The sequence below is a fragment of the Ranitomeya imitator genome, chromosome 1, assembly GCF_032444005.1.
Source record: "Ranitomeya imitator isolate aRanImi1 chromosome 1, aRanImi1.pri, whole genome shotgun sequence".
In the NCBI taxonomy this organism is placed as follows: domain Eukaryota; kingdom Metazoa; phylum Chordata; class Amphibia; order Anura; family Dendrobatidae; genus Ranitomeya; species Ranitomeya imitator.
Genome location: NC_091282.1, coordinates 842,993,291 through 843,010,840, shown reverse-complemented (window position 1 = coordinate 843,010,840; position 17,550 = coordinate 842,993,291). Strand labels below are relative to the sequence as shown.

General features: G+C 44.2%; 1 protein-coding gene across 1 annotated transcript in view; it reads left to right on the top strand.

Annotated features, from left to right (window-relative positions):
- The window catches only part of IL12RB1 (interleukin 12 receptor subunit beta 1), a 228,817-nt gene that overhangs the window by 123,533 nt on the left and 87,734 nt on the right, over positions 1-17,550 (top strand). Inside the window, exons 5-6 of the mRNA XM_069745689.1 lie at positions 5,871-5,943; positions 12,339-12,449. Of these exons, the coding sequence (XP_069601790.1) occupies positions 5,871-5,943; positions 12,339-12,449 (184 nt within the window). The remainder of the gene's footprint in view (positions 1-5,870; positions 5,944-12,338; positions 12,450-17,550) is intronic.

Here is a 17,550-nt window from a genome sequence, read left to right as displayed (position 1 = left end):
CAGACCGAACGAACCAATCAGACCTTGGAAACATATCTGAGATGCTTTGTTTATGCTGATCAGGATGACTGGGTGTCCTTTTTGCCTTTGGCTGAGTTCGCCCTTAATAATTTTATTAATAGTTTTGGGGTTGCCATGGCTACAGGTCCATAATCCAGTATTGGATTGGAAATCTATGTCTGAGTCCGGCTGGGGTTGTCAGGGGGTACATGGTGATGTTCCATTGCTGTCAATTTCGCCTTCCACTCCTTCTAAAGTCCCTGAGTTTTTGTCAGATTACCGGGATGTATTTGATGAGCCCAAATCCAGTGCCCTACCTCCTCATAGGGATTGCGATTGTGCTATTAATTTGATTCCTGGTAGTAAGTTTCCTAAGAGCCGACTGTTTAATTTATCTGTGCCAGAGCACGCTGCTATGCGAAGTTATATAAAGGAATCCTTGGAGAAAGGACATATTCGCCCGTCGTCATGACCGTTGGGAGCAGGGTTCTTTTTTGTGGCCAAGAAGGATGGTTCTTTGAGACCTTGTATTGATTACCGCCTTCTTAATAAGATCACAGTCAAATTTCAGTATCCTTTGCCGCTGCTGTCTGATTTGTTTGCTCGGATTAAAGGGGCTAGTTGGTTCACCGAGATAGATCTTCGAGGGGCGTATAATCTTGTGCGAATTAAACAGGGCGATGAATGGAAAATAGCATTTAATACGCCCGAGGGCCATTTTGAGTACCTGGTTATGCCATTCGGGCTTCCTAATGCTCCATCTGTGTTTCAGTCCTTTATGCATGACATCTTCCGAAAGTACCTGGATAGATTGATGATTGTATATTTGGATGATATTTTGGTCTTTTCGGATGATTGGGAGTCTCATGTGAAGCAGGTCAGAATGGTGTTCCAGGTGCGAATTCCTTGTTTGTGAAGGGGTTAAAATAACTCTTTGGAGTTCAGATGGTTTCATTTTTGGGTTTCATTTTTTCCCCTTCTACTATCGAGATGGACCCTGTTAAAGTTCAGGCCATTTATGATTGGACTCAGCCGACATCTGTGAAGAGCCTGCAGAAGTTCCTGGGCTTTGCTAATTTTTACCGTCGCTTCATCGCTAATTTTCCTAGTGTTGCTAAACCGTTGACTGATTTGACCAAGAAAGGTGCTGATGTGGTCAATTGGTCCTCTGTGGCTGTAGAGGCTTTTCAGGAGTTGAAGCGTCGTTTTTCTTCAGCCCCTGTGTTGTGCCAGCCAGATGTTTCGCTCTTGTTTCAGGTCGAGGTTGATGCTTCTGAGATTGGAGCAAGGGCTGTTTTGTCGCAAAGAAGTTCTGATGGCTCGGTGTTGAAACCATGTGGCTTCTTTTCTAGAAAATTCTCGCCTGCTGAGCGCAATTATGATGTTGGCAATCGAGAGTTGTTGGCCATGAAGTGGGCATTCGAGGAGTGGCGACATTGGCTTGAAGGAGCAAAGCATCGCGTGGTGGTCTTGATGGATCACAAGAATTTGACTTATCTCGAGTCTGCCAAAAGGTTGAATCCTAGACAGGCTCGATGGTCGCTGTTTTTCTCCCGTTTTGATTTTGTGGTTTCGTACCTTCCGGGCTCTAAGAATGTGAAGGCTGATGCCCTGTCAAGGAGTTTTGTGCCTGACTCTCCGGGTGTTCCTGAGCCGGCGGGTATTCTCAAAGAGGGGGTAATTTTGTCTGCCATCTCCCCTGATTTGCGGCGGGTGCTGCAGAAGTTTCAGGCTGATAGACCTGACCATTGTCCAGCGGAGAAACTGTTTGTCCCTGATAGATGGACTAGTAGAGTTATCTCTGAGGTTCATTGTTCGGTGTTGGCTGGTCATCCTGGAATCTTTGGTACCAGAGATTTGGTGGCTAGATCCTTTTGGTGGCCTTCTTTGTCACGGGATGTGCGTTCTTTTGTGCAGTCCTGTGGGACTTGTGCTTGGGCTAAGCCCTGCTGTTCTCGTGCCAGTGGGTTGCTTTTGCCCTTGCCGGTCCCGAAGAGTCCCTGGATGCATATTTCCATGGATTTTATTTCAGATCTCCCTGTCTCTCAAAGGATGTCGGTCATTTGGGTGGTTTGTGATCGCTTCTCTAAGATGGTCCATTTGATACCCTTGTCTAAATTGCCTTCCTCCTCTGATTTGGTGCCATTGTTTTTCCAGCATGTGGTTCGTTTGCATGGCATTCCGGAGAACATCGTCTCGGACAGAGGTTCCCAGTTTGTTTCGAGGTTTTGGCGGTCCTTTTGTGCTAAGATGGGCATTGATTTGTCTTTTACTTCAGCTCTCCATCCTCAGACAAATGGCCAAACCGAACGAACTAATCAGACTTTGGAAACATATCTGAGATGCTTTGTTTCTGCTGATCAGGATGATTGGGTGTCCTTCTTGCTTTTGGCTGAGTTCGCCCTTAATAATCGGGCCAGCTCGGTTACTTTGGTTTTGCCTTTTTTCTGTAATTCTGGTTTCCATCCTCGTTTCTCTTCAGGGCAGGTTGAGCCTTCGGACTGTCCTGGTGTGGATACTGTGGTGGACAGGTTGCAGCAGATTTGGACTTATGTGGTGGACAATTTGACATTGTCCCAGGAGAAGGCTCAACGTTTCGCTAACCGCCGGCGCTGTGTTGGTCCCCGACTTCGTGTTGGGGATTTGGTTTGGTTGTCGTCTCGTTATGTTCCTATGAAGGTTTCCTCTCCTAAGTTTAAGCCTCATTTTATTGGTCCGTATAAGATTTCTGAAGTTCTCAATCCTGTGTCATTTCGTTTGGCCCTTCCAGCTTCTTTTGCCATCCATAATGTGTTCCATAGGTCGTTATTGCGGAGATACGTGGCGCCTATGGTTCCCTCCATTGATCCTCCTGCCCCGGTGTTGGTCGAGGGGGAGTTGGAATATGTGGTGGAGAAGATTTTGGATTCTCGTATTTCGAGATGGAAACTCCAGTACCTGGTCAAGTGGAAGGGTTATGGTCAGGAAGATAATTCCTGGGTTTTTGCCTCTGATGTTCATGCTGCCGATCTGGTTCGTGCCTTTCATTTGGCTCGTCCTGATCGGCTTGGGGGCTCTGGTGAGGGTTCGGTGACCCCTCCTCAAGGGGGGGGTACTGTTGTGAATTCTGTTATCGAACTCCCTCCTGTGGTCATGAATGGTACTTCGGCGAGTTCTGTCCATGGACTCCCTCTGGTGGCTGTGAGTGGAGCTGCTGCTTCTGAGGTTCCTTCCACAGGTGACATAGTTTATTCTTTGGCTGGCTGCTCTATTTAACTCCACTCAGATCTTTACTCCATGCCAGCTGTCAATGTTCTTGTACTGGTTCAGTTCGCTCTTGGATCTTTCTTGTGACCTGTCTACTCCAGCAGAAGCTAAGTCCCTGCTAGTTAATTATTTGTTCATTGTTTCCTTATCCAGCTTGCTATAATGATTTTGCCTTGCTAGCTGGAAGCTCTGGGATGCAGAGTGGCACCTCCGCACCGTGAGTCGGTGCGGAGGTCTTTTTGCACACTCTGCGTGGTCTTTTTGTAGTTTTTTGTGCTGACCGCAAAGATACCTTTCCTATCCTCAGTCTGTTTAGTAAGTCTGGCCTCCCTTTGCTGAAACCTGTTTCATTTCTGTGTTTGTGACTTTCTTCTTAACTCACAGTCAATATATGTGGGGGGCTGCCTTTTCCTTTGGGGAATTTCTCTGAGGCAAGGTAGGCTTTATTTTCTATCTCTAGGGCTAGTTAGCTCTTAGGCTGTGAAGAGGCATCTAGGCAATGTTAGGTACGCTCCACGGCTATTTCTAGTTGTGTGATAGGATTAGGGGTTGCGGTCAGCAGAGCTCCCACTACCCAGAGCTTGTCCTGTGTGAGTTTAACCATGAGGTCGTTCCGGGTGCTCCTAACCACCAGGTCCATAACAATTGGACTACGACGTATCAGGGAGTATTCTTTTGCTTTTTTATTTTATTTTTATTTCAGAAGATCGATGGCTTTGCTTGGAATGGCAGAACAATAAAAAGATTGCAAAACTATATGGTGTTTTATTTCATTAAAAGACTTTTCTTACTGTGTGTGTGTTTATTTAACCCTTTAACTACTATAGGATTAGTAATGGATAGGAGTCTTATTTGACACCTCTCCATTACTAAGCCGGCTTAATGTCACCTTACAATAGTGACATTAACCCCTTATTACCCAGCTTGCCACTGCTACAGGGCAAGTGGGAAGAGTCAGGCAAAGTGCCAGAATTGGCACATCTAATAGATGCGCCTTTTCTGGGCAGCTGCAGGCTGGTGGGCCTATATCAATGGCCCCTTACCAGCCTGATAATACCACCCCCCAGCTGTGAGCTTTAGCATGGCTGGTTGTCAAAAATGGGGGGGACCCCACGCCGTTTTTTAAAATTATTCAAATAATTTAAAAAAAACGTGAGGACCCCTCTATTCTTGATAACCAGCCTTGCTGAAGCTGACAGCTGGGGGTTGCAGCCCTCAGCTGTGACTTTTGTCTGGCTGGTTATCAAAATTAGGGGGGAACCCATGCCGGTTTTTAAAAAAAAATATTTATTTATAGCGCAGGAGCGGCAGATGAAAACTCCCATCCGCCACTCCTACTCTCACTGTAATTAGCGGCTGTAGGTGTCAGATGATGGGAGCAGTAGTCTCATCAGCTGACACCAGTGATTGGAGATGAAGTATATACCTCCAATCACAGCTGAGCGCTCTCGCTGTCTTCTGATAGTGTGGGAGCCGCGGCTCTCTGACCGGCAGGGATGATTTCCCCGTCGATCAGAAGCGGTGATTGCCGTGCTGTCATGCGTTCGACTGCGTGTCAAGCACTGTAATGTTGGACCCCCCATTCAAGTGATGTGTCCATGTAGCCAGCCATCTAGATGTAGCAAAGCCGAGTGTGACGTCACATCTGGCTGTCCTTGACTTTTCTGCAGCAAATACACTGCAAGAAATGTCAACCTGCGTATTTGTAGCGTTTTTTTCACCATCCTGAAAGGGTGGAAAACGCTGAAAAACGCTGGAAAAACGCTGAAAGAAATTACATGCTCTATGTCCAAAAAATGCAGCAAAGCACAAAGTACTGATCACACAAAAAAAACATTGTGTGTGCATGAAATTTCTGAAATCTCATAGGCTTTGCTGGTACTGTAAAAAGCAGCTGAAAATTAGCATAAAAAAGCATCAAAAACGCCCTATGTGAACTTACCCTAATATGAGAATGAAACAGCATTCCTCTTTCAAAACTCCGGCAATTGGTCTCCACGCTTCGCCAAATAAAGGATGCTACACAATGGTAGACGTGGCCCTGTCCCAACTTTTTTGACATGTGTTGCTGTCACCAATTTGTAAATAAGTTAATTTTTCAAGTCAAATGAAAAATTATCTAATGCTCAACTTCTAATATGTGTTCTGTGTTCTATTGTGAAAACAATATGACTATAAGAGATTTCCAAATCATTCTTGTTTTCTTCACATTTAACACAGCATCACAACTTTTTTGAGAATTGGAATTTGTAAATCTCAAATAAAATTAAATAGAAATAACAAGACATATTTGTGTAATAAAAATCCACCGAGGACAGAGGATTATGATAATGTCTGTAATGCACTTTGGAATATGTTGGTGGTATATAAGAAAAGAGAGGAGAAATATGCCACTTTGTCTTGTTATTTCACGGTAATGTCTTGGAGTGCACTAGAGAAGAAGCCGGACAGATTGAGGATAATATTGAGTGTTAATGTATTTTAAGAGGTGACATTCACTATATACTTGACAAGAAGCATATTAGGAACTATGGGGAAACAATTTTTGTTTTATATTGTTCTATATTTACCTATTTAATATAAAAATGTTAAACGCAAATTATCAAAACAAATTGTTTTTCTAGGATCCGATACCCTGCAAAAGTAGTACTTCAGCAACTTGCTATCCAGATAGCAATGGTATACCCAATTGCAAAGGTAAAGGCATTTATAATACTAAATTTATATAATTAAAAATATCTACTTTACTTTCAATGTGGATGTAAACATTTACTGTGGTGTCAGCTGTTTGAAAATGAAGACTTGAACGGCAGCGTGAATTGCAGCTCGCTGCATGATTGCAGCAAGGTTTATTATTCCCTGAAATGCTGCATTGTTTCAGGGAAAATATACTTTATATAGATTTTTAAATATATATTGAAGATCCCTCACGGGTACATAGGGAGAGTCCTGCAGTGATGCTGGGAAGACCCAGACTAGGCTTCTCTCTGGCTATGTTCCTGTCTTGCCTCAGGATTTGATCCTGCAGTCTTGTGTTTGTCCGCCAGCGTCTCTATCCGCTGAGCCATTGGAGATCCGGTTGCTGTCCCGGTGCTGATTACCCTTTGCCTTTTTGTCCACTCCTTTCTTATAGCAGGTGTTTTCCATTTGCTATTTGGCCTATTCCATCACTCTGCTCAGGCTTCTATTTAAACCTCACTGTTACCTCTGTTCCCTGCTGTTGATGGCTTACAACCAAATCGATAAAGTATATTTTCTCTGAAATGCCATGATAAATGATGTCATGCTGCCCGCGGTTTGGGAAGCATTAATTGCATGCCAGATACCCTTTAAAGCGTAATTAATGTTTCAGGAGAACATGCAGAAGCACGTCTATGTCTGCCTTTGTCTCTCTCCTCCTCCTCCTCCTCTCTTTTCCTTACCATTTGTCTGCATAGTGTTTTTATGGCATAACAATTTTTGACTAGCAGCATTAGATCAATTTATGATTTTTAGATGTGCTTTCCATGTCATTTTTGCTCCCTGAGAACATATAGAAGATGAGATTTTTAGATCTATTCACTTGGTGTTGGTTCTGTGTGGCGGCCATTGCTTCTGTGATGATCCGCCTGTGGTACAGTATGATGTATCCTGAAGCTTTGGGGGCTTTGCCTTGCAGGATGAGTGCTGTGAGCACAAGGTAGCTCCCCCTACTGGTGCACTATCACTTAAGCAGTGGTCATGGAGCCAACCTTTAGATTAGGGTTCATAGTGATGTGGCAGTGGGCTTCATAGAGTCTGATCAGAATGTTAAACTAAGAACCTCATATTAAAGGGAACCTGTCACCAGGTTTGGCCGATAAGAGATACAGCCTTTCAGGGCATTCTATAATGCTGTAGATAAGCCCCGATCCGACCTGCAAAAGAAGAAAAATAAGTTTCATTATACTCACCTGGGGACGGTCCGGTCCAAAGGGTGTCGCAGGTTCTGGTCCAGCGCCTCCCATCTTCTTGCGATGATGCCTGTTGTGAATTCTGTGGCAGAGGTCCCTCCTGTGGTCACAAGTGGTACTTCGGCTGATTCTCTCTGTGAGCTTCTGTTGGTGGAAGGAAGTGGTACTGCGGCTTCTGAGTTTCCTCCCTCAGGTGATCTGGTGAGGTCGTTAGGTGCTTCTCTACTATCCTCGATCTGTTAAGAAAGTCGGGCCTCACTTTGATGAATCTATTTCATCTCTACGTTTGTCTTTTCATCTTAACTCACAGTCATTATATGTGGGGGGCTGCCTTTTCCTTTGGGGTATTTCTCTGAGGCAAGGTAGGCTTATTTTCTATCTTCAGGCTAGTTAGTTTCTCAGGCTGTGCCGAGTTGCCTAGGCAGAGTTAGGCGCAATCCACGGCTGCCTGTAGTGTTGTTTGGAGAGGATTAGGGATTGCGGTCTGCAGAGTTCCCACGTCTCAGAGCTCGTTCTATGATTTTGGGTTATTGCCTGATCACTGTATGTGCTCTGACCGCCATGTCCATTGTAGTACTGAATTGCCTTTCATAACAGCTGCCCTCCTGCTTGCTTCACAGGCTCCCCAGCATCACGCTCCTGCGCAGGCAGACCAAAGTACTGCAGTGCGCAGGTGCTGGGAAAGGTCAATTCGGCCCAGCGCCTGCGCACTGTCGTACTTTGCCCTCAACAGGGCAGCTAAGTAAGCCTGCGCAGGAGCGCGATACCGTGGAGCCTGTGTGGATGACACAGGGATGCGTCATCCACATGAAGGAAGAAGGAGAACGGTATAGCAAGAAGATGGGAGGCACCGGACCAAGACCTGCGACACCCTTCGGACCGGACCGCTCTGCAGGTGAGTATAATAAAAGTTATTTTTCTTCTTTTGCAGGTCGGATCAGGGGCTTATCTACAGCATTATAGAATGTTGTATATCAGCCCTGAAAGGGGGTGGCCGTATCTCGTATCGGCCAATCCTGGTGACAGGTGCCCTTTAAGTTTTGCAAATTTTTGCCTGGCAGGATTAGATAACGTATGAGTTTTGGATGTATGATCCATGCTCTTTTTTTCTTCAGCTTTGGCATAGAATTTTATCAGCATCAACTGTCATTTCCTTTCTCAGTAATGTGAAAGTCTTCACTGAAGTCAGATTTTACCATTGAACTGAGGATGAATGAACAGTCTAGGAGGATGAATGAGATATATTACAAAATGTATTCTCTTCACCACCTGTATTATATATTTATTTAAAAAAACTGTTACTCTTTAAAGGGCTTCTCCAAAATGTGATCAAATGGTGACAGTCACAGAATTCAAACTGTAACTTTTCCTGGTCTCATGTCAGGACGGGTTGCAGCCTGAAGAAACACAGGTTGAGCTGTGTCTCAACTGTCAGAGTATCATTATCATAAACAACATACCTCAGTCACTTTGATGATATTTTTCACATGTGAAAAAATAAATCTCATTGACTAAGGACAAATGATTTTTTTCTCCAGCCTCAGCACCTAGCAACACACAACTTTGGTTTGCCACTCCTTAGCGCTGCTACCTAAAAGACTCGGAGTTTGTATCTTACCGGCAATCCACGTTTAATAAAGGCCCATGTCTTGTAAATGAAACGTCACTGACTCACGTGGATTGCCTAGTAAAATATTCATCACACATTCTAGTGTGCCGAGTATCTCATATAAACTTTTTGGGTGGGGTGGAACACTTCCTTGAGCACCAGCATTCTTTTTGCTTTTTAGAGTACTGTATACCATTCTCCTTCTGTCCAAATGATTTTATCAAAATTATATTATTAAGCACAGTTTTTATATTATTTTTGTTATCTGTTACAGAACCATCATGACCCTATTTATCCTGTGAGAAAAAGTAGTTGCCACTTTAGTTTTCTGGACTAACATATTGATGACCTATCCTTAGGGAATTCAGATCTGTAGGTAACCTCTGCTGATGCCTGAAAGCGCGACTGTCAGAGGTTCACGGGGTTCAGAGCCGGAACAGCTTTATGCACTGTATAATATTGGCCTTTCTTGTGTATGGCAGTTCCGTTCCCATTGTAGTAAATGTGACTCTGCCAGTGGGAGTGTTGTGTGTTGGGCCCTCACAGATCTCAAATAATTCAGTTTCTGGCGAGTTGTAGCCAATTGGCTGTTGTGTATACTTTTGGGTGTGCAATTTGCGTCTTTATCCTGCTCTGAAATGTCCTGATAATCCTCTGATTTTGCTGTTGCCAAAACACATTTCTCAAGGGAAAGAGGCAGTAAAGCAGCCCCACAGCATTAAGTATCATCTATTATGTTTCACTGTTGGTATGGTATACTTTTCTTTATAGGACTCATTTTGTCTTCTATAAACTGAACCGAAGAGCTCTAATTCGGTTTCATCTGTACACAGATCACACTCACAGAAAGATTATGATTTGTCCTTGTAATTTTTGACAAAGTTCAGTCTGTTTGACATCTACTTTGGGTAATCCTTGGCCTTTTCCCATGAAGCCCTGCTTTGTTCAGTGTCACTGTATAATACATATTAACACCATCCCTCCAGATATCATTAGATCAGCCTAAATGGTATCATACCATGTATTAGGTGATCCAGTCACCAGTACTTGCATAATACATAGTAACATAGTAACATAGTTAGTAACATAGCAACATAGTTAGTAAGGCCGAAAAAAGACATTTGTCCATCCAGTTCAGCCTATATTCCATCATAATAAATCCCCAGATCTACGTCCTTCTACAGAACCTAATAATTTTATGATACAATATTGTTCTGCTCCAGGAAGACATCCAGGCCTCTCTTGAACCCCTCGACTGAGTTCGCCATCACCACCTCCTCAGGCAAGCAATTCCAGATTCTCACTGCCCTAACAGTAAAGAACCCTCTTCTATGTTGGTGGAAAAACTTCTCTCCTCCAGACGCAAAGAATGCCCCCTTGTGCCCGTCACCTTCCTTGGTATAAACAGATCCTCAGCGAGATATTTGTATTGTCCCCTTATATACTTATACATGGTTATTAGATCGCCCCTCAGTCGTCTTTTTTCTAGACTAAATAATCCTAATTTCGCTAATCTATCTGGGTATTGTAGTTCTCCCATCCCCTTTATTAATTTTGTTGCCCTCCTTTGTACTCTCTCTAGTTCCATTATATCCTTCCTGAGCACCGGTGCCCAAAACTGGACACAGTACTCCATGTGCGGTCTAACTAGGGATTTGTACAGAGGCAGTATAATGCTCTCATCATGTGTATCCAGACCTCTTTTAATGCACCCCATGATCCTGTTTGCCTTGGCAGCTGCTGCCTGGCACTGGCTGCTCCAGGTAAGTTTATCATTAACTAGGATCCCCAAGTCCTTCTCCCTGTCAGATTTACCCAGTGGTGTCCCGTTCAGTGTGTAATGGTGATATTGATTCCTTCTTCCCATGTGTATAACCTTACATTTATCATTGTTTAACCTCATCTGCCACCTTTCAGCCCAAGTTTCCAACTTATCCAGATCCATCTGTAGCAGAATACTATCTTCTCTTGTATTAACTGCTTTACATAGTTTTGTATCATCTGCAAATATCTGCAAATATTGATATTTTACTATAGGGAGAACATCTACATCTTTCATCTGGGATTAAGATAGCCTAATATATTGTACTACACTGTTTCTTGTTGGACTTTAAGTACAATGAGGCTACTTTCACACTTGCGTCAGTACGGGTCCGTCGCTATGCGTCGGACCGACGTACCGACGCACGTTGTGAAATTTGTGCCCCGACGTGGGCAGCGGATGCAGTTTTTTAACACATCTGCTACCCATTCTGCAGTCCGGGGAGGAGGGGGCATGCGCGGTCGATAATGGCGGACGCGACACCCAAAATAAGTTACATGTAACTTTTTCTGTGCTGACGGTCCACCAAAACACGACGCATCCGTCGGACAACGGATGCGACGTGTGACCATACGTCGCAATGCGTCACTAATGCAAGTCTATGGAGAAAAAACGCATCCTGCGGGCAACTTTGCAGGATGTGTTTTTTTCTCCAAAAGACGCATTGCGACGTACAACAAACAACGCGAGTGTGAAAGTAGTCTTACAGTGATTGTGATCAATGAGTGGAACAGGCTGCCACAAGAAGTGGTGAGTTCTCCTTCAATGGAAGTCTTCAAACAGAGGCTGGACAGGCATCTGTCTGAGATTAGTGAATCCTGCATTGAGCAGGGGGTTGGACACGATGACCCTGGAGGTCCCTTCCAACTCTAACATTCTATGATTCTACTACTACTTTGTTTTTTATGGGAATTTTAATACCGCTGTGTTGCTCTTTACAGGACTTATAGTGCTTCTACTTCTTTGCAGGACTTGTAGTACATCTATAATTGTTTCAAATGCATTTTTATTATTTTATTCTTTAATTTATTTTATTTATTAAAAAATCTCACCATCTTATTGCATAATTGAGTCAAGACCTAGGCAAATATCTCTCAAATGCCTTTTAATTTACAAATATCACTATTAGTACGGTAATTCCCTAAGCACAAAGTTAATAAAAAATATCAATCTTATTATTTATGACTAAAATAACCACAAGGCTAGCCTATGTAACAATTGAAATGACACAGCAGTTAACGAGGCAGACAGTAGTATAGACTTCAATATAGCTCCTGAGGAAACAAGAAGTACACAAGAGAAACATACTTCTGGTGGGTAGTTTGTGCAGCACATCATACTATAAGGTTAATCAAACTTTTTACTTAAATCTTATGATTTTGTAATTACTTTTTTGGCTACTTGGCCATGTCATCTCACTTGATATACAGTATATGCTAGCCTTGTGACTATTTTATAAATGCATAATAAAATTGATTCAGATTTTGTTAGTTTTATGACTTAATTGGACCTTTTCTTCCAAATATATTTTATGTATTAAGTATTATTTTAGATTTAGTAGCTTCGGGAGTTGAACATTAAAAATATGAACTTATGAACTGTTGCTACAGGCTGCAGTGCAGTGAAATAGATTTCATTGGAAAAACTAATAAAGAAATATGTAAAATTCTGAAACTGAAATTTTAAAGTGCAAGCAGAAACTAACTGAGGAAAAATTATTTCCCTTTAGAATATTGTGCATATTTTCTTAGTGGTCATCAAAGTCACAACATCCAAATCAGACAGACATATGAACAAGGTGTATGGAGTGAATGGAGTGACTTAATCTTTGTACCTACAGGTAAGCTTCATACTAAAAATGAGCAAATCAATTTGATGCAAATTGAATTTGCATGGAATTTTCTGGAGATCACCTCCTGGGCCTGGTGAATTTAAGCCGGTCCTCTAGCCATGTCCTTAGGGCACGCACACGTGCGCTCCTGCCCTCTTAATGGGCCAGCGCATGCACTTGCTATTTCCTCCCCAGCCAATGGCTGTGGGACATTATGTATAAATTGCTTCCTCCCCACCCAGGAGGTGCCTGAGCAACCTGTTTTACAGTCTAAATTGTGTAAGGTTGCATACCAGTCCCCGCTGCACTCAACTGCAGACCCTGCTTGCTGAACTCTAATGCAGATCCTGCCTAAACTGCAGATCCTGCCTGCTGCACTCAACTGCAGATCCTGCCTGCTGCACTCAACTGCAGATCCTGCCTGCTGAACTCTAATTCAGACCCTGCCTGCTGCACTCTACTGCAGATCCTGTCAGCAGCACTCTGATGCAAACACTGCCTGCTGCACGCTAATGCTGACCTTGTCTGCTGCACTCAACTGCATATCCTGCCTGCTGCACCCAACTACAGACCCTGCCTGGTGCACTCTACTGCAGATCCTGTCAGCTGCAATATGATACAAACACTGCCTGCTGCACTCTGATACAAACACTGCTGCACTCTGATGTGAACTGTCTGCTGCATTCTAATAGAAACTCTGCCAGCTGCTCCCTGCAGTCTGTCCTGTGGGTCCAGCTGCTGCGTGTCCATTGGTCTGTCCTGGAGTGATACCTGGCGTTCATCGGGAGCCAAGTCTAATCTCACCATCAGAGGCTCTAGTGAACATTCAGGTGTTCACTTAGTCATGCCCCTCCAGGCTCTCCACGGTCCGTGGCATAGTGGTTCCACAAACCACGGCCGTGACATACTGATACCTATGGTATTGTAGCTGTAATTTACTATTAGTAGTTCTTTAATTATGTAGTACCTGACTCTGGTTACTTTTTTGGCTTCTACTACCTGTGATGAGCATGCTCTTATGGTCCGGATTACTATAAAGAAGGTTGTCACTCTTCAACATCAGCACGCTGCGCTTTAGGAATTTGTATACAGGTGGCGTCCCATTTTAGGACTAAATCACAGATTTACATTATTCCTATTCCTTATATATGCTATTCATTTGGTATTGGGTTCTTTATCAATAAGACTCCCACCTTTGAGTATGTCTAGCAGTCTGTGGCTGCTCGGCTAAATTGCATTTCCCCCTTAGAAGGTTATCTCCACCCTGTTGTTATTTGTTTTTTTTGTACCGGTTTTGTCTTGTTGTATGTATACCTTTAATAAAATATACTGCTTTTTGAATTAAGCTAGAGTCTCTTCTGGTAGCAATAGTTCTAGCTGCTAATAATAGTGTATCTATCTATGACTTGAAGTGTGTAGCATACCATATGGTGTTTTGGGATATATGTGATTAATATCTGGGAGATGTCTGATATTTAAGGTATCCTCACCTATTGGGAGGTGCCTTAGCAAGTTCAGAATTCAGTCTATTTTCTGCTACAAAGTTGTAAGGTCCCTGTACTTGTGCCCTGTCTGAATCTGACCCTGTCTGTCCTGTCTGCCCTGTCTGAACCTGAAGCCTGTTTGTTCTGCCTGCACCCGATCCTGCTTGCTCTGTCTGAATTGCTGTATACCTTTCCTGAGCCCATGCTGCTGCTACCCTGATCAGTCCAGTCTGAACCTGCACCTGTGGCCCTGTACCCAAGGCCGTTGTGTGTTCCTGGACTCATCCTGTCCATTCTTGATCCAGTTCCTGTTTTGTCTACCAGCTACATGTCCCCCTGTGATCCAGTTCCTGGTCAGTGCTGCTTCCCTGCCCGTTTGGGGGTCAGCTGCCATGGCTCCATGGTCTGTCTTGAAGTAGCACCTGGTGTCCACCTGGATTCAAGTCTAACCACACCATAAGGGACTCTAGAGGAGAGCCAGGTGTTCACTTACTTACAACGCTGCAGGCTCTCCCCTCACCGTGGCACACTGGTTCCACAACCACGTCTGCACCATCATGTTTTGACAGGTTCCAAAGCAATGCCAAAGTTTTATCAACCAGTGCTCGCTGCACTTTGAACTGCTAATGTCCCATTTTAGAGAAGATACCCTGGGATTGCTCAAACTCTTGTGGGAGAGGAGAGATGCAATAATCTCAGATCTGCAGGGCTTACTAGATGTGTTCCACAAGGTGTTTGACGACTCGGGCCGAGTTACCTCTGCTGCCCGATCTCCACTCAGACTTCGTCAAGTCAGTCTGTCTATAGGCTAATAAGCTGTCCGGTTCCGCACCCTAGCTTCTGAATTTGGCTGGAACAATGAGGCACTGAAAGCTGCCTTCTGGGAGGGATTATCCAGAAGGATCAAGGATGACCTAGCAGGTTGAGACATTCCAACTGCATTAGACGATCTGAATTGACCTCCAGTTCTAAGAGTCCTCCTGAGAGATGTGCGTGAGAGAAAACTGCTTTTTCTGGCTCCATCCTTCCAAAGGCCGCTCATCCCTCATCCTTCCACAGCCATAACATATCATGAACCTATGCAAGTCGACAACGTGGAGCTGGCTGGGCAACCTCAAAAGATCTGTCGAGCCAAGAGCTTGTGCTTCTACTGTGGAGATACCGGACACCTCATTCGCTCCTGTCCCTAGAAGCCGGAAGCTCCCAAGTTTAGGGCCAGTAGGAGAGGCTACCCCATGTAAGAGCAATTTCCTGACCATCTCTGTGATTTGTCGTGGTTCCCGATTCGTTGAGACTGTGTACCTGGAATTCACTGTGGCAGGGAAATTCATACAGCAAGCAATGGTAGATTGCTTCCAGATCCCCAGTCGACAACTCCAGAATTTGTTGTTGGTGTCATCTGTCGATGGGAAGCCCCTATCCGAAGCCATTTGAGTGGTCACTGAGCAAGTAGAACTACAGATAGGAATGCTGCACACTGACAAGATCGTCTTCTGCGTGTTTCCTAGTCTCTCAACTACTTCTGAGTCTTCTGTGGCTCCACTTGCATGAACTCATACATGACTGGAGATCCAGAGAGGTTCTTAGTTTGGGGCAGAATTGTCATGAGAAATGTCTTGTACCTGTACGACCTGTTATGCCACCAGTGGCACCATCTTCTCTGCCAGGGCTGTTATCCGCTTATTGGTCATATGCTGACATCTTTGACAAGAAGGAAGTATGAATACTACCTCCACATAGGTCGTATGACTGCCCTATAGACTTGCTTCCAGTATCCTCACCTCCTCGAGCCCATATTTACCCCCTGTCCCAGGCAGAGACCCTAGCCATGTCCGAGTATGTTAAGGAAACTCTGACAAGTGAATTCATCCAGAAGTATTCACCAGCAGGAACCAGCTTTTTCTTTTTCAAGAAGGATGGGACTCTCTGGCCTTGCATAGATTATAAGAGTCTCAATCATATCCATTGCCGTTGACCTAAGAGTTGCTCGATTGCCTCAGAGGTGTCAGGATTTTTACCAAACTGGATCTGAGAGGAGCATACAATCAAATACTTAAAGAAAATGAATGGAAGACGGCTTTAGTTATGCCGTTTGGGCTAAGCAATGCCCCAGCTGTTTTCCAAAAATTCATGAATGGCCTCTTCTGAGACCTCCTTTATGCTTGTGTCATGGTTTATCTGAACTATATCTTGGTCTTCTCCCCAGATCTGCCGTCTCATAGGTGGAACGTTTGCCAAGTCCTGCAGTGACTTAGAGACTTAGAGAGAATCGACGGTATGCTCAATTTGAAATATGCGTGTTTGAACAATCTTCTCTGACTTTCGTAGGTTAAATCATCTCAGACACTGACCTGAAGATGGATCCAGAGAAAGTGACTGCGCCTGCCGGCGTTAATGCTATCCAGCAATTCCTAGGATTTGCCAATTACTACCGACAATTCATTCCGAATTTCTCATCCCAGACTGTTCTTATCTCTGCTATGATCTGTAAGGGTGCCGATCCAAAGGTATAGACTCCAGAGGCTGAGACCTCCCTGAAACAGGTCTTTTCCTTCTCTCCAGTATTACATCGACTGGAGATGAATAAGCAATTCTTTCTGGAGGTAGACACTTCATCTTCTGGGGCAGTTCTAACATGAAGGTCTTCCTCTGACTGTAAAGTGACCTGCTGTTTCTTCTCCAAGGCTTTCTCTGCCCTTCAATGCAACTACTTGATTTGTGACCGAGAGCTGTTGGCAATTAAGATGGCACTGGAAGAGTGGCAGTACCTTCTTGAGGGAGCAGTCGATCTGGTCGTCATTTATACAGACCTTAAGAACCTGGCCTATCTGCAGTCTGCGCATAGACTGAACACACGTCAGGCTAGGTGGTCACTATTTTTTGCCAGTTTTAACTTTGCTCTTCATTTTTGGCCAGCTGACAAGAACATCAAGGCTAATTAACTTTCCTGCTCCTTCCTGTCCAGCACCCAAGAGGAGAAACCCCAACTCATCATCGAGCCATCCAAGATGGTTACTGTGGCTCTAGTAAATTTTTCCCAGATTCTGCCAAGAAAGACCTTGGTGTTAGAATCGGATAAGAGGTGAGTTTTGCTATGGGGCACTCCTCCAAGGTGGCTGGTCATGCTGGGAAGAGAAAGATGTTGCAGGTCATATCACGCTACTGTTGTCCACTATGTTTAAGGAGATCATGGAGTTTGTTTCCACCTGTCCTTCCTGTGATCACAACAAACTCCTAAGAAACTCCCATTGAGGTGACTCCAACCACTACCTGTACCCTCAGTGCCTTGGCAGCATATATTGCCGTGGACTTTATTACAAACCATCCCGTGTCTTTGGGCTGTTCCATAATCTGGGTAGCGGTGGATTGCTTCTCGAAAATGGTAGATTTTACCCCATTGCTACCTTGCGAAGAAATTCATCCAGCACATCTCCTGTCCAAATCCAGATTCTGGCGAGCTAGGTGCAAGCTTCTGAACATAGTGTTGGACTCCTCATCTGCATACCACCGTCAATCCAATGGACAGATGGAGAGAATCAACCAAATTCTGGCCAGCCTCCTATGGTACTCCACTACTGCACATCATGACAATTGGATCAAGCTCTTACCATGGACACAGTTCTCCT